This window comes from Parus major, chromosome Z (assembly GCF_001522545.3).
Source record: "Parus major isolate Abel chromosome Z, Parus_major1.1, whole genome shotgun sequence".
NCBI lineage: Eukaryota > Metazoa > Chordata > Aves > Passeriformes > Paridae > Parus > Parus major.
The window spans coordinates 34,011,420-34,034,701 of NC_031799.1; the positions used below are offsets into that span (position 1 = coordinate 34,011,420).

Here is a 23,282-nt window from a genome sequence, read left to right on the forward strand (position 1 = left end):
ATCTCCTTTTTTTAAGCTGGTTGGTAGTTATGTTTGGCCTCATGGAGGATGGTCACAAGTAATTTTCAGTGAATATCTTGTAACAAAATAGTAAAACAGCTACAGGTAGTTCCCTCCTTCTCTGCTTGCTTGCACATTGTGATTCTTCAAGAGCAGAGACATACACAATAATTTACAGGTCTCTTCAGCTGATCAGGTTTTCATTGTTGTTATGATCCCTTGAAGTGAACATAATCTTTAAATCAGGAGGGTACCAATCAAAAAGACCATGAAGGAATGCTCTGTAGCAACCAGAAGATGTGAAATTTTGAGCAGAGGTAGGAAGCAGAAGGTAATGTTTATATGTTTCACAGGCTTGTATTTTATGATGTGCTTTACATGGAGTAGTTGGTTGAGCAAAAAAAGGTAATGAGTATGGGAGTGGAGAAGATGATGTTTTAGAAAAAACATGAGCAAGAATGTATTAATGTAGGCTCAAAAAGGAAGTAAAGAGTTTTTCTGATTTTAAAATTTGTTTGCTTGGGGCTTTTGTTGGCTCACATCAGTTTTCTGGGTACTGTTGATATGGAGAGGGGACTTCAAGGCAGAAAAATTGATACCAATAATATTTTAGTTTTACTCCTAAATGACATACACACTTTCCTATAGTTTTCCTATTTCTAGCTATGTATATTACTATGAGCAAGAGCAGTGATAGAAGACTATAAGAAATCCTGCTGTTATTCACTCAAGAAGTACTGAAAAATGAGAAATCTCTAATTTTTATTGAGTCTTCATCAAGCATGGTCATTTTAACCTGTGAAAAACAGATACAGATTCTTATTTGGCAGTGATTTCTATCCACTTTTCTTAGGAGCAGTTATGTAGGACACAGACATTCAAACAGAAACAGACCTCAAGTGTTGTGCGTATTCCAAAATTGGGAGACTAAAATAGACTTAATTTTGCTCTAACACCATGTGTGTCTTTCTCTAGGGTGGTGGGTTTAGTTTCTGTTTGTTTTGCTATTCTATTGTTTTGCTATTTTACACTTCAATGAAGTTTTTCTTCGGCTGACTTTTTTATTTTCTTTCTCACTTTGTGTACTTTGTGCATGTCATTGCTCAGTAACTCACAGTAGCTGCACTCCTTAAAAGGAGTAGACTCAGAGAAACTTTCTTACTGGCCCAAACTAGTTTGACAGGTTCAATGACCCCAAATACTGGTGCAGTGAAAAATATCCCAGATTCAACCACCTTCCAAGTGCACACTATTTAACATACTCTTACGCTTCAACAGAAATGCCTGGGCTAAAGCATATGAATTAAGTAGCACTTAGAATGTGAATAATGAATTGTATAAAAATCACAAACCAGTCTAATTCTCAAAAGGCAAAACTTGTTCTTGCAGTAGGAATACTTTGAAAACAACCAGCATCAGCCCAGGTTTCTTTCTACCAGATGTCCGAGAGTTATCATGGCCAGATTTTGCTAATTTAATTACATGGTAGGCTAATCTCATCTGGCAATGTGCAGTTATCCACTATCCTAACACTGCAAACACACAAGAAATTATGAGAGCAAAATAAAACTGCTAGTGTGCTTTATCTCCTGAGAGAAGTAAAAAAGACATTATGGATGACCAAATGAGGAAGTGTTTTTCATATTATCATTCATGTAAGTGAGAGGATAAGTCCAGGACCTCTCGTAGATTCTTAAGATTTGACCACATAGGAAAATTTTCGAAAGTAAATGCACATGTGCATGCTGATGTTAAGATTTACTAATGTTTTGCTTTGTAAAGACTTACGGTGTGGTGGAATAAAGGAGCTTATTGCACATTAATTACAAGTCTGCAATCCTGAGGTATGAGGAAAGAATTCTCATATTTTTATTATTAATTAATTAATTAAGATTAATGCTGCATAAATGGTTCTGTATCTGCAGAGAGCTTAAACCCACTGTCTCCTGTTAGAATGATGCCCCAGCAGCAGTCTTCTCTGAGGTTTTAGTATTTTATAATGCTGGTAAAAATACATTAAGTAATGGCAAGTTCAGAGGGACTTAGAAACATACTGGATTAAATATTGTCTAGGGAATAATACATTTTTCTAGTGTTGGTAAACACAATGAAGCTTTGCAATTTTTCTTTTTTTTAGTAGTCTAAACTTCACCAAAAATAACTGCATTACCTCCCACAAAAGTCTGTTTGGATCAACTGGTTTTACTCCCTGTGCTCCACTGACTGTACCTAGAAGGCAATTCCACTGGATCACATCACAAGTATGGCAGAGGTGGAACAGGAAGCTTGTTCTGTTGTTCAGTTTGTCATAAAGCAGTCAGTAACATTCAGGCAAATATTTCTGAAAATTTTTCAGGGTGTTTACTTGCGGTCACTGTTGGCAGTGTTTAATTAGTTAAACTACATCACCTTTGTTCCACTCTTGTGGTATTTCTCTTGGAGCTCCTGATTTATTAAAATTTTACATTAAATGAAACAAGAAGTTTTTTGGAATTTTTGGATGCTAGTTATCTGGGTCTGTTTTAATTTCCACTCAATATTTTTCACCATTATCTTTAGTGACTAATGGATTAGAAAGTGTTTAATCATACTCACTAGACAGCAGTTTGCTGTGTTCCCTTTAGAACCTGTGTTTACCAGACATAGGCATCTGGAATGCCTGCTTTCTAATTTCTTCATGCTTAAGTTTTACCATTTGGGTGAAACGGAGTAGGACCTATGAAATTGCTAATATTATTCTAATGTACTTAAAAGTATCTGTCTTTTCAGTGCTACCTCATCCTTTGTTATTTACACTTCCCTTTAACAGTTTTTTACTCCCTACCCTTGAATTCTGATGATTTATGACTAGATTTTTTTTCAGTGTGTTGTATTGCCTTTCACTTCCCTTTGCTACTGAGTAAAAAATCAACATACAGCGGTATCTGTCTTATTACTGAATCCTCATTATTAATCTAGCAAATGTCTTAAAAGTTGTCATCTTTCTTTGCGAGTTCTGCTTTTATTCCATACCACATCTAAAATTTTCCCAAGGTATTGCAAACTGGTATTTTCAAAGTATGAGGTACATAAATTACTTCCAGGAACTCTCCTTTCTCGTCAGTAATAAATACCAGGTATTGGGATTGTTCAGCCTGGAGAAGAGGAGGCTCAGGGGGGACCTTTTTACTCTCTGCAACTGCCTGACAGAAGGCTGCTAGTGAGGTGGGGTCAAGTCTCTTTTCCCACGTAATAAGCAACAGGACAAGAGGAAATGATCTCAAGTTGTGCCACAGGAGATTAAGACTGAATATTAGGGAAACTTCTTCACTGTAAGGGCTGTCAGGCACTGGAACAGACTGCCCCATGAAGTGTCTGAGTCACCATCCCTGGAGAAATTTAAAAGCTGAGTAGAGGTGATAGCTAGGGACATGGGTTTAGTGGTGAACTCATCGGCTGGACTTTGTATTCTTAAGGGTTTTTCCAGTCTAAATGATCCTAATTCTAAATTGTATGAACTTTCTGAAGAGATAGGTACATATATATATACACACAAGCATGCATACATAGGTACAATAATTGGTAGTTGGTATCGCCTACTGTGCAGTCATGCTAAGGCAAGCACGACTGAAGGACCGCAGCTTATAGCAAGGAGTGGGACAACTGCCATCTGGAGAAATAAAGGACACCGCTGGACTGATGAGAGGATGACCCCAGCACCTCCAACACCTCTGCCAAGCCGTGCTATCACCTTGTGTCACAGGGCGGTGCCTGCAGCCAGATGGGCAGGGCGGATGTTCCACTCGAGACAGCAGCGGCCGGAGGGTGACAGCACGCCAGAGGCGGGAGACGCTGTGCAGGGCAGCGGGATGTGTGTGCGTGCGTGGGCGGGGGAGCACGGGCTGGGAGTGAATTGCTGGTGATGCTGCACGACCCGCACCAGGAAAGCGCGGCGGTCAGCGAGGGGCCCTGGGGGTCCCGCATGGCTCAGATGGAGATGGGGGCCCGGTGGTGCTGTGCGAGGGCCGAGAGGCCGGTGTGCAGCGAGAGGCGGGCTGGCGTGCGAGTGGCAGCGGAGCAGGGCGGGTTTAGAGGGCGGCGGGGGCCGGCAGCCTGGCTCCCACGCCCAGCGCACCCGGGGACCCCCGCCCGCCCGCCGGTGTCCCCGGCCAGCCGCGCTCCCCGCGGGCAGCACCGCACAGGCAGCTCTGGCTTTCCTCCTCAGCCCAGCACTAGTCCTGGCCAGGAAGCTTCTGGCACACTTTCTCTTGCCTCCCTTCCCCCCTGGGGAAAGGGCAAGGAGGCAGAGGCAGGAGAGGCGCCTGGATCTCTCACCAGGTACTTCTGGTCTCTTGACCACAGCATTCATTGTTTCCTCATTATCATGATAGTCTGTGAAACCTAATCACCTTCAGCCAGCAGCAAAGCCATAGCTGTACTTTGATGTAAAATTTCAAGAAAGTCAGGCTCCTGTAGAAAACACCCTTAAAATAAACTTGTTTAATTTAACACAAAAAAAGGCCAAAGCAAAACAACAACAACAAAAAAATACAACTTGTAGTTTTCATTAACAACTATGAATTTACAATGGTTTTACAATAACTTTCTGAAAATTCTTTACATAATTAAGCATTATCTGTAAGACTATGGCGCTCTCAGACATTACAAAATGCCTGGATATGCTTGCTATGCCAATAGAAATATGCATGTACAAATAGAAAAATATACTTGAAAGCATTTGTACCTGTCTCTGATGAAAGAAATAAAATTGTGTGGCCTGCCATTGGCTTAGTATTGAATTCTTTATGTCATTATTTATATATGCCATTTTCCAAATGTCACATCTCCTGAATTTACTGCTAGGTAGTTATATGCACAGATACATTCTCAACTTGTGTTTTCTTTAATAATGGCCTTGAAGGCTTGGCAAAATGCCTCAGACATTACCATTTTTATTTTAAAAGGAATTTTTATTAAGTGGTATGATGTATGCCACACTGCTGTTTTCCCAGTATATTTTTGGCCTAAGCATAATAGTTTTTTGCAATAAGAAAGTCCCCTCCTGCACCAGTAACTTTGGTCTGTAGATGCTTCACATTCCAGTGTTTTGTGTGTTCTCACCACAGGTCTCAGTACATGGTTAATGGCCATCTACCATTACCTACTTCTTCTCTTGCCACTTGAGAAAGACAGAATAGTACATACATATTTCATACCACAGATTGAATCCCACCAGACATTACAGGCTTGATGTAACTACAGACTCAACTTCAACAACCAGCAGTCATATTTGGAAACCTACTGGGCACTTGGAGGCTCAAACAACCAGGCTGAAAACTGGTGTCTGGAATGTGTGTACAGGTTGTCATAAGCCTTCCCAGCTCTTTCAGGTTTTGTTTGTTGGGGTTGGTTTTGTTTGTTTGTTTTTGTCTTGTGGGGGATTTTGTTTTTGTTGTTTTTTTATATATATAAAAAATGATTGTGAGAAGAAAGAACAGGTATCTGTTGTAGAGAAATTTTGTTGTACTGAAGCAGCAGCATATCTGCCCTTGCTTTGAATGCAGAAACATCAGACACTATGACTTTCTGCTAAAACTTCCACTCTTTAGGGCCCTGGGTTCACAGGTGACACAGCAGGTCAAGGTGATCGCTGTGCATTGAACAGCAATTTCCATGTACCCATAAGCATTTAAAATAACGCCTTGTCAGCCTAAGTAATGAAAATACAAACTTTTAATGCTTCAACCTCTGTCACTTACAGACCCTCATCTACCAAGTTAATGTTTGGAAATTTCAGAAAATCAGCTGTAAAAGAAGCCTTTTTTGAGAAGCAGGTTTCTTTTTCATAGATGTTAGTGGAATCAAAGTTTTACTGAAAAGACCTCCAGGCAGACAAGGGAAGCAATTTTCCTTCTCCTAAACTGTGTTGGTCACAGCATTACTGAAAGAAAAGACTAAGCCAGTATGAATAGACTGCAGAAAATGAATCTGCAGCAGCTAAACTTGCCTGCCCTTTCCTTAGTTTCTCGTGGTTAGGACCAGTCTTTTTCCCTGCTGTGCAACAGAAGGCTAAATAAAGGTCATACTCGTGGCTCTCTAAGACAGCAAATCAGCACATAAAACGATCAAGAGATCAGGAAAGGTGTTAAGCTGTTTTTGTAGCCTAGGGTAAGACAACCATTCTTCCTATTTCCATTAGAACAACTGAAGAGTTGTTGATTAACAACTCTTAGAATTAAAAAGACTATGTACTATGATACTGAAGCCATAGTATTTTCTACTATGAAGACAAATGAAATAATTAAATTATGCATATTTTGCAGGTAAATTGACAAGATCATTTTCATATGCATGACTGGGGACATAACGTTTGCCTTCCGTGAAGCATTACACTATTCGCCTCTACTGCAATTTGGAGGCATCCATTTGTGTCCTGCAATATATGTATTGTAGGTGTGTATATTTCTTAACTCTTTAACATCAGAGTAAGGGAGAAAGAACTTTTAACCTACATTGCTTTGTACTGCAGAATTTTTAACGAAGTTTCCCAGGGAGATGCTAATAAAGTATCTCAAATCCAGTTTGTTTTTGGGTTTTTTCCTATTAACTTTAAAGAACTGAACAGTCACCTAAGCAACCCACAAATGATTTCTTGGTTTACACTAACTTTTCTCTGCTAAGGAAATTTGTTGTGCTCATTTACATTGTACATCATCATCTAGGTTAAGCCCTGCATCTACCTTCTAGCTATATAATGTTTCATTCTTCTGTTTTTTTTTAACTGAGGATTATGTTTTTCTATCTACAGTGGAGTTGCTTTTGTTTCATATTAGCAGAAATAAAATCAGCATATATGAGTGGGAATATATATCAAAAGAGAATTATTTAATCCATAACCACAGAAATCTTCCACTTGTAGCACCATTTCTATAATTTCTTACAAGAGATTCCAACAATTTCTAGACCATATTAAATAATACCGAAAATCAATTAACTGTTTTTACATGTATTAGTCATAACATTATTTGAACACTTCTGACACCTTGTAAAGAATCTGAGTAATATGATTATGTATATAAGGAAAACTGATTGCTTCTTAGTACCACCACAGCCTGTTGCAATTCAAGAGCAATAGCTCCATCAGCTAAATTATATTCATGTCATTGATTTATACATTGAAAGATTAGTATGCAAGGGAAATATCAAATTTGACTATGTTTATATCTAGCCTTTTGCCTCTCAATTACACTCAGGTTGCTTAACTTCAGCAAAGTGAGATGAAACAGTGAAGTTCTAGAACACCTGAAGAAAACCTTGATAATGAATAGTAAATCAGTTGATTTCTTGAGCTAAAATAAATCAGTAACTTATCAGTAACTGTGAGGGTTCTCCTAAAAGTATGTTGAGAAAAGTAGTCACCAAGACACTAATAAAAACATTACTCATTCTTTCCAAAATCAGCATTTGAAATAAACCAAGTATTCTGCAGCATGTGACAGATCAATTAGCCTCTACTATACAATAATCACACCTGTGTGCACAAGTAACTGACAGTTGTTAAGAGACTCCAGATACTTCATTGTGAGATACATGGATTTTTATTTTTAGGGAGAGTGATTCCTCTTTATAATAAATGTATAAAAGTGCAATATCTTAAATATTTACTGCATGCAAGTATCTTTTTTGTTGTTGTTAGCATCATATAAAGTAATCTTATGCAATAGTCTCTGCAAGAATACAGTTTAATTTATTGTCAAATTAATGCATCTCTTCAGTTGAGTGCCAGCCTGATCATTGCATTAACCACCTCATACAGAACTGCAGGAGAAAGGCAAATTTTCAGCAACATCTTAGCAAACAGCTCTCTACTAACAATGCAAAATGACATACTAAAATGGCAACATTTGGCCCGTGTTTGCCTACTACATCCTTCAAGTGATTGTATTCCAACTAGAGTGTTACAGTTTTGTTTTCTGAAATGCCTATCCAAAAGGCTAATTGTATCTGCCCCTGATTACAGGAACCTTCTGAAGCTGTTCTTAGTCACAATTTGTCTTTAATGCAGCCAGTATGATCAATTCCATTATGACTACCAGAACTGAATCTGGTTTGTCAAGGAATCTTCTCTTTGTGGCTAATAGGATAAGATAATAAGGAAAGATACCAAAAAATAATCAAAACAAAATGGTAGGAGGAACAATATTAAGCAGAGAGTGCGTTCCTCTTCAGCTGTACTACACATCATCTGTTGTTGAATTTTACCAGACCAATTTACATTTAATTCACAAGGATCAGAAAGTATTCCAGAGTGCACATACATAAAGCAATACGGTATTTTCTTTAGATGGCAGGAAGTAATTAAGGAGTGTGATAAATGAGTGTGAATGGAGAAAGAAGTGCCTTGGACAGAGTAAACCTTGAATGTCAAGCCCAGCAACACAGCATTTTAAATAAGATAGAAAACATTTTCTTTTTCTTTTTACATCTCACTGGAAAAGAACTAGTTTTGTTTTGTTTTTGTTTTGGGGTTCTTTTTTGTGAGATGAATAAAAGTCCAATTGTTGTATTTTTCCATCCTTAACACTTTCCATCCTTAAGAACTTCCTAAGAAGTTTCAGTCTGACTACAGTTGCATTTACTCCTCATACACAGAAACTCGTGACTCTTGTCCTTGTTCTGTACTTTTATTCTTTTCCCCCGAAATAACTATGCAATCAAGGCCTTGAAAAATGACAAGTGCAACACTTCCAAGCCAAAATAGCTAATAGCCCACAAAGTGCATAAAACGAAGCATTTAGAAACTACAGCACTAGGTTTCTAGGGAGGAAAATGTTACTCCCTCATCTCCTCGTTTCTGAGCCTTTGGGCCACACAATTCTATCACTTCCAGCTCGTCAGCTTAGCGCTTCTTGGAACCATTGGTCAGCCAAACTAGCTGAAACCCCTGAAAATTAGCCTAATAAAGCAGCCAAGGAAGAAGAGCAAAAATAAGGTCTTTTTTTTCCCACCCAGTTCATTGACAAAGCAGCAGGGCTGACATAAGGGAGAGGCAAAGCTCTGAGCAGATGAAAACCAGAATCAGAGGTCTTGGAAGGTAGCTCCTTTTGGTAGTAATGAGCTGTGAGAGGGTGTCTGGTACCTTCGTATCATACTGATACCAGGTGTGCACCTAAGGATCTGGCAATTGTGTATTTTTTTGGCAATTTATAAGTATTCTGGAACTCCTAAATGTTTGGGACAGTGTCCTGTGCTTGGATATGGGGTGAGATGATCATAGTATCTGATGTAAGGTTCTAATCACAGGTATGCACAACTTACCGCACAGATACAGTTTCTACATCTATTTCACAAATCTAAACGTCACAACTGACACTGTAGTTTGTTGACATTATCTTCACTGAGACACAGACATAAAATAAATCCTTCCCTAGAGACTGATCCTTCTGCATACACTCTGCAACTGGAAAGAAAAATGAAGAAGAACCATTCACTCTTGTCCTTGCTTAGACAAACTGCTTGCACTCTAGGAATCTTACCTCAACCGTTTTGTTCACTTAATAATGAACTAATTTTTGCAACTTGCCTGAAATACTATTTCTTCAATAATGATAATCTAAGATCCAGTGATTGTTGACCAGGTATGAGTCAAACTCCTGAAAAGTAGCGCATTGGCTTCTGTTACTCCTACCACAACACAGGTGAACAAAAAGACCTAGGAAAATACTACTTTTGCAGTAGTACTGCAATCATCCAAAAATCCTTAAGAAATTTGCCTCACTGTCTGAAAACTCTGAGTTTTCTTTTCCTGAGGCAGTTTTATTTCTTTTCTCCCATGCTTCTGAGTTTCCACTGAACACAAGCCAAAAAAATCCCAAACCTCTTGTAATACTGTTGGATTATCTTCTCCACTGTTACAAACCCTAAATGTTTTGAACATCTGGCTGTAACAAAGATATTCTGGAAATTCTAATATTTAGACAATGATGATGAAGCATGTATAACTAAAAAATAATTTTGGAGTAAAATATCTCTCCAACATTTACCATAATAAGAAGCATTTTGGGAGAATAGTAAGCTCAAATGAAGATTCCAGAAAAACTAATTTCAAGGAATGAAGAGGCTATATAGTATGAATATGTGGCCAAAAATACTGTATTTTTAACCAACAACATTTTTGAGTGGCAGAAACAGTACAATATTATTTTTAAAAAAAAAAACCTATTTCTGGCCCTCAAGCAACACACAATACATGCATTTAAGAGACACTTTAGAAACAGCAAATGTTACTTTTAAATACTCTTAAGTTTAAAAATACATCTGACACTCATTCCTTAAAAGGAAAAAAAAAAAATTAAGAACTGGCCAAGTGATTTCCTGAAGCATGGTAAATGTGGAAATAAGCTTAAACTGTATTTTGAAAGAAAAAAATCTTCAACTGATTTATATTAAACTTGATGTATCTTTTGACAGTTTTCAAAATCTCTATTCCTTTCTTATCTGCAGAGTGACTACTGTGAAAAAGCTCAAGATAAACTTACAGAAAAATTCTTTAATCATCTAAATTGTGACTCCAACGTATTGACTAGACAGAAAAATTTGACTGATAGAATTCAAAATGTTATAGGTAACAAAAAGGAAAAACAGAGGAAATACCAGTAGCTCCACTTCTCAAACTAAAGCTATTGTTTTGCAAGATTTCTACTAAACTAACAATCTGGAAAGGCTTTAGTTGTTTGATATCTATTAAATTCTAGAATTTATGATATATGTCAAAAGAGGGACTGCATTTGTAAAAGTGCCAATTTCTAAAATACCGTGGTTAATTACATACCAGGACGTTTAAATTTTCTAAATTACCTATGTCAGTCTCTCCAAAACATAGCTACTTTACTGATCTCTTTACTAGAGGTAGATCATGTGTAGGCCTTGTTAATATGCTGTGAACACTTCATTAGTTCACTAATGTAATAATCTGCAGGATAACTACACACAGAGCTCCAAGAATAGCAGCACATGTAATAAATTAATTGTCTAAATTTTATTTTTTCATGTGGGTTAACATGTCTTTGTTTTCTCCTAGTATTTCATTTTTTCGTGAAGAATATTTAACAAGGAAAGGGTCATGAGGTTGAATAATCTGAAAGTCTTCTGCACCTTACAACTCAAGGCTGGGAGTCTAGCAATATCTATATGCAGCCCTTTTCCCCCATATAGTTTTTGCAAATCATGCAGTCAGTTCTGACTGTTATCCAGCATTAAAAGTCTCTTCTCCATTTTCAAACTTTAAAAAGCGATTCACAATCATGTGGCAGTATGATTAAAAAGTACAGTCCAAACACCTTGACAATCAAAAGAGACTGAATTATAAAAAGTAAACTGCCCTTATAGCTGCATCATCCTACATCTGTAAGGACAGCGCCAGCTAATTCGTGAAAAAGGCAAGTTCCAAGTTTCTGTAAAACACGTATTACAGCTTTCTTGTGCTAGTGAACATTTAGAATACACAGGTTCCCAAGACATTTTCCTTCCCTCGTCCCCCATTTATAACAATCAAAGAAAACACATTATTTTGGCAAAGTTAAAAGGGTTTCCGTCTGGATGTTTTTGCCTTCAGCTTCATGTTAGAGGCACAAACTTCTGGACTTGAGCACTATAAGGCGTAATAGAAACCACGAATTAAAACAACAGCAACACCACCACCACCACAATGGAATATACTACAAGTGGGAACAGCTGTGTTACTTAAAAAGAAAATGTTTTGTAAACTGTCATATTGCAATGCTGTGTTAGGTGATTCATGTAAAGCTTGCCTTGGCATGCTGAGTATTTTTTTTTCCAGAACATGCTCAAATGATCTAAACATTGCCACAGGTTCAACTCACCTAAAAAATACCAGAAAATAGCCCAGTGGCACACACTCTTGAAAACTTTTGCAATCACAATATAACTATAAAGCATGAGTAAACTTTTGTTTTGTTTTTATACAAAACTTGGAACCACATTTCCTTCTCCCCCACCCAATATCCCGTAACAAAAAAAAAAAAAATTAAAAAACCCCAAACTTCTGTTAGACACCACTGTCTCCTGTGGCTTTTTGTTTGGTTGTGGTTTTTTTTCTTCTCCCCCCCCACCCCCCTTTTCTTTTTTATTCTTTTTTTTTTTTTTTTTTTTTTTTTTTCAAATTTTTTTTCCCCTTCCTTTTTTGGCTACAGTTCCATTTACAGCACTGAATCCAATGTGGGCAATGTATTCCCAGGCAATAAGAAAGGGATATTATCAACAGTGAAACTGTGAAAACAGAAGCTTTGTTGCACTTATAATATGATCAGGACCATTTTTGTTAAGCTATATTAAGAAAGAGTCACAGCTCTGATCCCCTATTCAGAATGTCAGTGTCACTTTTTATAATCTATATCTACTTGCTTTAGCTTCATTAAATAAAGCACTTCAACTGTTTAAAATCATTAACAATAGTGACCTTTTGGTTGTTGTTTTTATACCTAAGGTTTCCACAATTTCTGAAAAACTGTTATTTTGCATTTTATCATGGTGTTTTTCGGGCAACAATACATCTGCATTAGCACTCACATACAATGGTTTGAAATATCTCTGAATTTACTTTTCCAATAAAGCTATTAGAAAAGTGAAAGTAACCTAATGTGAATCAGTCAAATAAAAATTATATTTCAAGCTTATGTTCCAATATGAGATATAATGGCATACGTTATTCCAATAGGATTGTTTTCAACAGCTGTTTAAAGCCCTGACAAGATTTGAGCACTGTTTTGAATCTGAATCATCTCTGTCTTGGTGTCTCCAATTTACTTCTACTCAGGAATGTGCAAATGATTTTATACAGCACGATGCTAGTACCGCTCTGTACTATAGTATTTCGTTTTGTAAATAAAAACAACAACAAATCCCTAGTCAGAAATAAACTGACAAAATTTACATTCTTCTCTCTTAAAAAAGTAAATAAAATAACATTATTTAAAATGTGAATTAGCTATAAGACATACAATACAATTACATAGATACATATCAATACAGCACATTCAATTTGCCAAAAATTAATGATTACAAAGCCAATATGGATGCTGCCATATATATATATATATATATGTATGTACAATGACTTTAGCATTCATAATTGCACTATACCTACAACCAGTTTTAAATTACAAGGTGTTTTAAGAGGGAGCAAAAAATAGCAACTGTCCTTATTATTTTGGATTTGGGCAGGTTAAGGATGAAAAACATCTCATTAGTATTTATTGTTAACTTTGGTAATCAATTAATAAGCCATTCTTTTTTCCACCTCCCATTTGCTGCTACATGGCAGCCATTTTTGTGTTAAGTGCACTCTAGTGCCAGTTGGCATTATAGATAATCAATCCAATTACATGTCTGTACTCTAGAGTTTTCTTCCTAGCAATCATGCACCTGGTCAAAAAACACCTTTCAACCTAAGCTGCAGAATAAAGGCTCATCAATGTGTGCTGCACTTTTGTTGTTAAAAAATTGCACATTTAAATTTCAAGAATGATTTTCTCACTGCTTCATTTACATTTATAAATCTGCTCTAAAGAACATTGAGAGAGGCTATTTTGTACAAAAGCCTATCAAATGCCTGTGAATCAATTAACAATCAACCTTATCAAAAAAGGTTCCTGAACATGATCTCTCATCAATAACTTCTTGTAATATAACTGAAGGTGCCTTGACATTATTCAGAAAACAATCTCATGTCATAAGTGATAAAATGAGAGATCTCAACTGTCTTCTAATTACTAGACTACATGCAGGTGCATGGTACACCTCATAGCATATTCACTTACATGTTGGTTTTGGTATTAGAAAACGGTACACTTTGTAAAAAAGGGAACATATGAGCTCAAACTGTGTGTGTTAATCACTTGGCAGTTGATTCAATCAGGTCAGTTCCCAACCCATCCATTTGGCATTTCAATCAGTATCTTATGTTTCAAACGCATTGGTTTTATAAAAAGCCAGATTTGGCAACATGAATTTTGTATAATAAAAATAATTTTTCTACTGTGGAAAAAGAACACTTAAAAAAGCTCTAACTTAAGAAAAAACACCCCACACAACTGAGAAAAACACTGTTTCAGGCTGTAGCCACTGGGGAAAATGTAGTGTCTATGATTTTCCTATTTGGCATTTGTGAACAAAAGAAGAGAGAAAAAAATGGCACATGGCAATTAAAAAGACATATTCCACGGACATCCCAGATTGTGTCTTATTTACTTCATTACTGTCTTCTTTGCACCTTTCTTAACTGTAAAACAATGGTTAAATTAATTATCCTTAGACAACTGTAATTCTGCTTTGCAATCCCAATATTCTAGTCACAGAAGTGAAGACAGAATGAAGACACCCATGTAAAGAATTTAAAAATCACAGTATCAATACTTTTTGATCCTTCAAAGAAAGTACATACTGTAAAATTAGAATGACTGATGACTTAAACTGTTATGATAGTGTTTTACTGATCAAATCACTCAACAGAAAATATTTCACCCAGGAATGGAACTGGGAGGAAAAAAAAGGCCATTGTACCTTTTAAAAGATAAGGGGAGTAGGAAAGGAGAGGGAGAGAAAGGGTTAGAGAAAGAGGAAACCAGCTCAATTTTGCTTCAACAGCAAAAAACTGCCATCCTTTGTAAATGAATAACTGAGAATTTGAAACACATTGAGTCACAAGGTTTTGCCTAAAAAATGAGGAAATGTGCTGTGAATGTACTTCAGCATCTTTTGTTTTTCCTCCACGTATTTTAAATAAAATCATAATATTAACTACAAACTCTGTGGACGTTCACAGAGTCCAGGCCGGCAATAAATTAGTATTATGCAAATTGTTTTCACAGATTATAATACAGTCCCTCTTGTGTATCTTCAATCACGGAAAGTTGGTTTTGGAGGATCCCCCAGGTACAGTTAAACCAGGTTGTACTCCTTCAGGTTTAACTGTAGGATTGTGTCCTTGACAGCAGCAAAGACGAAGCGGATGTTCTCTGTGTCTGTAGCACATGTGAAGTGAGAGTAGATGATTTTGTCACTGTCTGGATTCAGGTCTACAAACATCTTCAGGATGAACTCTCGTGCTGCCTGTGCATCCCGCTGTGGTCCTGTAAGAAAAGAAATTAAGATTTCTTAAAGTCAATTTTGTATTTCTACTTCTTTAAAAGAAATTAAGGAAGGCTTAGTCTCTGATCCCCATGCAAGAGAAGATGGGGAACCTTTTACTAATCAATAGTATCATATACCAGCCATATTCCTTCTGGTAGGAACTATTAAAAATAAAGATGGAAGGACATTTCAGTAGTTCACTAAGTTGGAGCTGCTCTTTTGTTGCTGACTATCTTCTTTCTTCACCAAGACAGATCACTTGTTTTAGAACAGGTGATTTATAAATGCACAGAATGAAAATAAAAAAAATCAGCTTTATAATTAAATCTTTAAAAACTTAGTAGAAATGGTGAATGTTCAGTCTAAACCTACTATATTTAAATTATACTTCAGTTATTTTAGCACTGCAAGATTTACTAGCTCTATATGGATTTTAATAGGAAGCATAGTGGAATTATACACTGAATTGGGTCTGACACTGTCATCAATAGAACTTCATTTACTTTTAGTGAAAATAAAATATACAGCTGCTCTCCAGCTGAAACTGTTGTCTGCAAAAGGTTCATGTTCTAACCCATCAGTTGGAATCTAAATTATGTATGTTAATGATCCTATCAGTCCTAAATAAAAATTGTAACTCTCAGAAGGACGGAGTCAATCTAAGCAAACTACTACATTTTCAGCTTAAAAGATCACAGAAGATAAAGTAATTACTTGCAGCCTGGAACAGTGAAGATTCATTTATGTTCACAGCCAAAAGAGCAGTGCAGAAGCAAGAAAATAAGCCACATGCTGGTAAATCCTGTTCCACTATTTAGTGCTGCCACCAGAAGTCATTGTTCCCTTGCTCTTCTGTTTCTGAAACATGGGTTTCCACAGAACACACAATTTCTGTGCTGTTGCCTCCTCCTATTCTCTTCATCAGTCCTGTTGTTACACAGAAATCCAAATACCAGCACCCAGCTGTTACGTGTAACTCTGTCCTTCAGTAATTATAAAATCAGTAGTTTGGTGCCCAGCAGATGTCCACAGATTTCAACAAGTGGATGAAAGACCTTATTTTCAAGCTTAAAATTTGTAACACTTCAAATTTGAGTAACTAAAATTTAGGGAGGGAATATATGGAAGAAAAAGCACATACTTTCTGGTGTGCTGCAAATCTATGCAGGGAGGAGTAACTTTGGCAATACATGAATGTATACATGCGAACAGATGTATTTATACGCACATACATACACAGATGACATATTTTCCAAGATTTAGGGATGTAACCAGATAATAAGCTCTGTGAGGCAGGACAGAGGACTGTCCAACACATTTCTGTTGTTCTGCTTCATTTAGAAGCAACAGGTTCTAAAACACAAGCGGCTCTAGCCTTTAGCTTGGTTACCAGTCTCTACAGATGAAGGGCAGCAATATTAGGCTTCACAATAGCACATATATATATATATATATATATGCAAGTATTTGTGAAGAAAATTCTTGGGCTTCCAAAGACAACAATTTCCTCAAAACAAATCACTTTGTTTTTTAAGTGGTTTCCTAGAATTTTGTTAAACAGTTTCTCAGTAGCACACTGCGTTTTCTCAAAATCTATTAGCCTATTCAGAGAGATACCTGAATTTTCACACTTCTATTCTTATTTAAACTTTTATCTGACTGAGGTTCAAGCACAGAAAAGTATGACCCCAGGAACTTAAACAAATTGAATCAATTAATGTTAAATTTAGATGGCAAAGTCATTCTGATCTAAGTAAGACACTTTGAAAAGAACTACCATATGACTAGCATGCAAAGCCTGTCTTCACGTGATAAACTGACCTAGGAGCAAGGCTCAGCCTCCCTCTCAAAGCTCTTACTAACGCACTGTGCAGCAGAACTCCTTAATTTAATCTGTCCAATTTGCCACCCTGGCCAGCAGTTCTCACCCTGGGCTACATTCTCCCTTCTGAAAGTGAGAGAAGCAATCCAGCTGAAAAATACCTATTTCTGATACACTCCTCAGATCTCCCACATCCCCAATGTACTGGGACAGAAAAGGTGACCACACCTTGACCTCTGCAAGGCACAGACCCCACCCTGCTTCCAGAGTAATCAAATCAAACTGTAACTTTGTCTCTGGAGATAGGTTCTGCAAGATCTGCAGCATTAAGAAACAAACAATTCTCAAAGACTTGCAGATCTTCACTCCCACATCCCTCATAGTCCATATTTTTTTTCCCCTCACCAATGGCAAACAACAAGAGACTCAAAAGTTTCTATGAACTAAGTGTCCAAATTTTGTCTATTTTTTTTTTTCTGGACAAGCATTTTACACTGGGTTTGTTAACATTTGAGAGGAGGTAACATAGGTGACCACAGGGTCTACTCACCTTTGGGATGTCATCTAGTTACACATTATTTTGTTACACAAAGTAAATTCAAAAGAACAAATATATTTCTATTCAACTGCCAGTTTTCTTCTGTATGTTACTATGAAACTATATTTACACTGACTCATAAATAACATGATCTGATCCTCCAGGCTTTTTACTGTTCTCTTCCTCTTTAAAGAAAACTAGAAGTAAATTTTTCCCATTATTACTTTCCATAATCAAACATCAGAGTTTTAATCTTTCTCTCAGCTTCCCAGTCAGCTATTCCTTCCTGGTAGTTCAAAATTGTTTTTCTTTTTAAAAAATAGGCAATTTAGTTCTTTACACCTCTTATTATATCAGTTTGATTTTTCTCTGTTACCAAGGCCTCCTCTACTCAGTTACCTAAAAATACGTAGCTTTTTCTCTCATGAGAACTTCCTGAAAGTACACCTTTAGTAGAAACACTTATCCAGCCCAAAATTATTATTATTATTTTTTTAATTTTTTTTTTTTTAAGAACAAACACATTAACTTCACGTAATTAATGTAAAATTAAAACACAGTTTAAAGAAGAACAATAAAAGGGTGCAAGGAATGGTTTCTTGTTTCTCTGAGTGTTCCAGAAAGCTTATGACATTTCTCCTTAGGTATTCAATATATTTGCTTGTATAAAAGCAAACCTCAAAACACCAAAAATACAGAAGACTGTTGAAGAATTGAGAAATGTGTTTCTATTTATTTTTAACTCATGTATGTCAATTTAAACCCTCACCCTAACTTATGAAAAATGACAGAATGTGGTTCACTACTAATATGACAGTACTCATCCAGAAGTCAACAATTTCCCAATAAAGGTTCTCCTGTGCTACCCACGAGTCATTACAGTGTAAAACAAAATCTCAGCAGTCCAAAAATTCTATGTAAGTTCAACCACATTTTACAATTTTTTAGTATTTTTAAAAATGAATATATCAAAGGATCTATCTGTCTAGCATTTGGAACGAAGGCTAGCACAATTTATCAGTACTACAGTTCAAACAAGTCATAAAGCTCTGATGCCATTATACTTACCATCATACTCTGGAAAATAATCAACTAGATGGGAGTACATAATTTTCTCCTCTAGTAGATCTTTTTTATTTAAGAACAGAATAACTGATGAGTTCTGGAACCACGGATATGTGATAATTGTCCTAAAGAGTGCTTTGCTTTCTTCCATTCGATTCTGGAATAAAAGAGAGAGCAGAATTTTGGTGGTCATGAGTTTTTTTTATTTTTTTTTAAACACTCATACATTTTCACTCAATTTGGTCAAAGTATCCATTTCCCATTTTGCACTTTCCTACTAATATATAAGATCCAATTAATTAAATTGAAAGTAATAAGCAAGCAATAAATTCAATTTTCAGGCATTTTTCTTTTGCAAATTCAGCTAGTTAAGCATAAGTATTCTTTAAAACTTTAGTCATGAACATGAAAATGGTAACAGGGTACATTTGCAAAGTCTGAATATGCACAGTTACAATCAGCCAACACATTGGTCATTACTGAAATGCAAGTCATTCATGACAGAGACACATACAACACCACAAGACAACCAATTCAATTTTTAAGAACACTATTTATTTTACATGCCTTTCCAAATTTTGAAAAGAGTTCAGCAATTCTTAGAGATCAGCTTAAAATAACTTTAAGTAAATTTAAAACCTGAGAATATTCTGTCAACCAAAAAACCAAATGCTTATGACAGAACTTTAAAAAATTGTGAATTGTTAACCTTGTTTCTAGCATTGTTTCCAGATGAAGAATTGTTTACACCTGGTGGACTAATATAATGCTTATTGTTCAGAGCCTATGGAACAACACAATGCTTATTCTGTAGGAAGAAAAACTGGAAAGCAACTAGCCAGCCCAGTTACACTAACTTTTAACAGTTCACCAGGCAGTTGGGTATGAGTCTGGGGTTGCTAACCACCAGGTAACCATCAAAGAGACCCCCAGGACAAAAGAATGCACGTGCAGAGGTAGGGGGAACAAATGTCAAGGATTTTGGGGAAATGATTATCATATATATGTTGATTCTGGGACAATCAATGACTATGTATGTAAAACACAGTATATAAACAGAAAATGTCCTGTACTCAGCACACACAATATCTGGAGGAGCTACCCCCTTATGCATCTGGCTGAAAAAAGAATGTCTGCTTCTTAATGCTACATTGGGGCTGAGGAGTTTTATTTTTACTGATTTTTGGTAACAATGTCATTGAATTAGCCTTTAACTTCTCAGCTACTCGTGAAACCACTTTGTATTATAGCTGAAATACCAGCAAAGCCTACAGTTATTTCTATTAGTAACATTCTTTTGTCATTGTAGAATAATGTTATAATTCAATTAGTTCTGAACAGTTAGGCTGACTTGATTTGGTTAATACAGAGCCAGAGCAAATACGATTTGAAACACAGGAACTAACTTACTCCTTTTATTATTATTATTTAAAGCTGCAGCCCCCTGAAAAAGACTGTTTCACCACCAAACAGGACTCCAGAGAATGACAAGAACATGAATCCTGCAGATTCTGATTTTGCTGAGCCATACAACAATTTCTCAGATAACTCAGACAGTTTTGCTGCAAATGTACATTTACTTCCATTAATTTGCCTTTTAGAGAGGCCAACATCAACATGAATGGGAACTTTAAAGACACAAGACAAACATAAAATAAAAAAGGAAAATAAAAACAAAATAGTAAACGAATTCAATTTTGTAGTAGAAGTCAATTATTTGGTCTGTTAAACTTTATTGCATGTTGCTGTGCTGCATGAAAATAAATAGCTGAACTTATATATTGAGAAACTAATGCAGAGCACTACAACATTTGCTTTCATGCAGTCAGATCTCATGACCCATTGATTTCAACAGTGCCAGGATTTCACTCTGAAAGGAAAGAAACACTAATGTCAACACAGCTGAGTATAAAACTTCACTCCCTAGACGAATTGTTAATAAGAGGTATTTTCTTCTCACCATTCCATACAGACTTCCTCTTTTAACAAGACCTTAAGAAAAGGCTATGGGAACTACCTAGCAGAGTTAGTTCTATGGGTCCACCTTGAAAAGTTCAGTTCCATGGAACACTTGCAACTCCAGAAATACTTAGTGCTAGTGTTACAAAGTATCAGTATTACTAATATTAGTGTCTTCTTCAAAAGACTAAACAAGCTTAGGTCTCACACTATCTTCACAGGACATTGGCTCTGGGCCTATCATGCTTTTCCTAACAGATTAGGTGACCATGAAATTGTACTTATAAATCCTTTGCAAATTATTTCAAAGGGAAATCAAAGCAAATTGTGCAAGGATGGTGAACTGACATTTTGATACACTGTCATTTATAAGTGTAGTGTGCAAATGTTTTGTAGGAATTAAAAGACAGCCTAGAGATTTTCAAGTAATTTTTATCTGCCTGTATAAAGAAATATAAGTCCTCAGTTTGCCATAACAGATTAAAATGCTATAATAGTTTCATTATTTTATTTTACTATAACTGATTGATTAAGAAAAAAATATGAAGTGATTAATTTTTGACTAATCAACCTCTGCTTAACTTTCTGCTGTCTTTTATCTCTCTTGTTTATTGAATTACAAAGGGCAATTCAACTTTTATGGATGTCACAGCAGATAAAAACAATTTTTATGCAAGAGTTAATTCCTCCAACAATAGTGATTATCCTCTAAAATTTGTCATAAACTGTTTTTTTGTTCCTAATGATAGCTTGCTCCTTTGCTTGCTCACTCTTTTGCTTTATTAAATATATATTTATGTGCCATAATATTTTTAATCAGTTTAATTAATCACAAGATGATATGGTTGAACTACTGTTCTGAGAAGAAGTTATGTTTAACAGGATACACTACTTCTTGTGTAAAAGATAGTTTCATTTTACAGTATTTTTACTGGAAGTAGGGATAAGATTACAAAGTATTCAATATAGGAAGAGTCCAGCATTGGGGATCTGACCTATCTGACCTTCTGTAGATGCAACATGGAGGAAGCTTTGCCAAACAAAGCAAGATGGTGTGGCTCTTCAAAAAAACCCCAATCAAAACAAATAAGCAAACAAACAAAAACCAACAAAAAGCCCCACCAAAAAACAAACCAGCAATAATGGGGAGCAGGCAATATTTAACTGTCTGTAAAAGTACTTTATCTCCTTTTATGAGCAGCTCTATCTCAACAAACTGTTTCCAGAAAAACTTTATTTCAGCTTCAACAAAAAATGCTGCTTGAAACTTGAATAAGTAACATACAGAAATGTGCAGCTGGATCTGGCTCAAGGCTTTCTCAGTAGCTGACAGGCAATGTCAGCAGTGAAGCCAACCTTCAATAGCAATCCCTGTTCAAAAGCAGCAACAGCTCATGATAGCCTCCCTGGCTTGGCACATAGACAATGAGCAGAAGGATTATTTTTTCCACATCCCTAAACATCTGCTGGCCCAGGCAACTTCCCTGCTCAGCTTTTGTCTGCAGCCAATCCCAAACTGCATAAAAACATATAGATATCACTAACAGAAATAACTGTTCCTCTATTTTTCTTCTTAGAATATACAGATGCCAATGTAAAATTCTCCATCTTCCATACAACCTGACAGAGTTGCCAGTCCAGTGTAAAAATACCATTATGTAAATAGAGTAGGAAATACAGCAGACACATTCCAGTAATTAATTTGTTAACTATAAACAGGTTACATAATTTTAGACAAAGTTATCCTAATATTCAAATAAATATAAAGAGAACACATTGTACTTACTAATGAATCACATGACTCTCCAATTTTATGACTAGAAACATGTTTTTATGAAACAAAAATAAAATGGAATTTCTGTCTATCATGTACCTCTTATATAAAAGATTTTATGGAAAGTTTTTGCATAACTGTTAAGCATTAACACAACTACATTCAGAAGTATCAACCATGTTCTCCCACACTTTTATCCAAATGCAAACTTAAGGAAGACTAAGTTTTAATGAATTAAAAAGGGGTATACTTCCTCCCATTTTATTTTTATATGTACACTTTGAATTTTCCTACTAAAAGGATGATTTCTAGTTCGGATATAAATACTGAAATTCTCTTTACTATCTGTTGCTCTGGAAAAATGTAATTACTCCTGCAATTAGAGAAATAACACAACTGGGACAATTTATAAGCACTCAATTGTCAGATCCTGAAGAACACCTGCAAGAGTGCTAAAACAGCATTTAAGAGCTGTGTCAGCTGGTACCCAGTGAAGGGAAAGCAGCATTTCCCAGCTAACAAGCAGTGCTTTGACAGAAAATACTTAGTAAAATAATCTGAAACAACAGAGAAGCACTAGTGTAGTTTCACCCATTATGGTCTTAATGATTATCTAGAGCGGCATCTAGTGGGCATACGGTAACTCACATACTGAATGAAAAATGTAATTACTTTTCTCTTAAAAAATCGTTAGCAATTTAAGCATTGTCTGTTAAAAATTATGATTTCAGATTCTGAGGAACTACACTTTGTTGGAATGCAGTGAGGGAGAAGGTGGCAAGGAGGTAAACAGTTACTTTTAAGTGAACAACTTGTTCTGTGTATGTAACTTATGCATGCTGGCAAAAATGCTTACTTGAGTCAGAGGGCATTCAGAGATGATAACTGCAGAAAATGAGATACTGACGCAAGAGAGCTTCAGAAAAAGCAGCGTTCGTATTTCAGAAGGTTAGTGTCACTGTAATGGACTCTATTATTTTGGTTGACAAAACCCT

General features: G+C 36.1%; 1 protein-coding gene across 1 annotated transcript in view; it reads right to left on the minus strand.

Annotated features, from left to right (window-relative positions):
* Positions 1 to 6,843: 6,843 nt before the first annotated feature.
* Positions 6,844 to 23,282, minus strand: part of GNAQ (G protein subunit alpha q) — a 121,668-nt gene continuing 105,229 nt past the window's right edge. The window contains exons 6-7 of the mRNA XM_015653196.3: positions 18,558 to 18,711; positions 6,844 to 15,128 (exon numbers count right to left, since the gene is read on the minus strand). Of these exons, the coding sequence (XP_015508682.1) occupies positions 14,938 to 15,128; positions 18,558 to 18,711 (345 nt within the window). The 3' untranslated portion in view covers positions 6,844 to 14,937. The remainder of the gene's footprint in view (positions 15,129 to 18,557; positions 18,712 to 23,282) is intronic.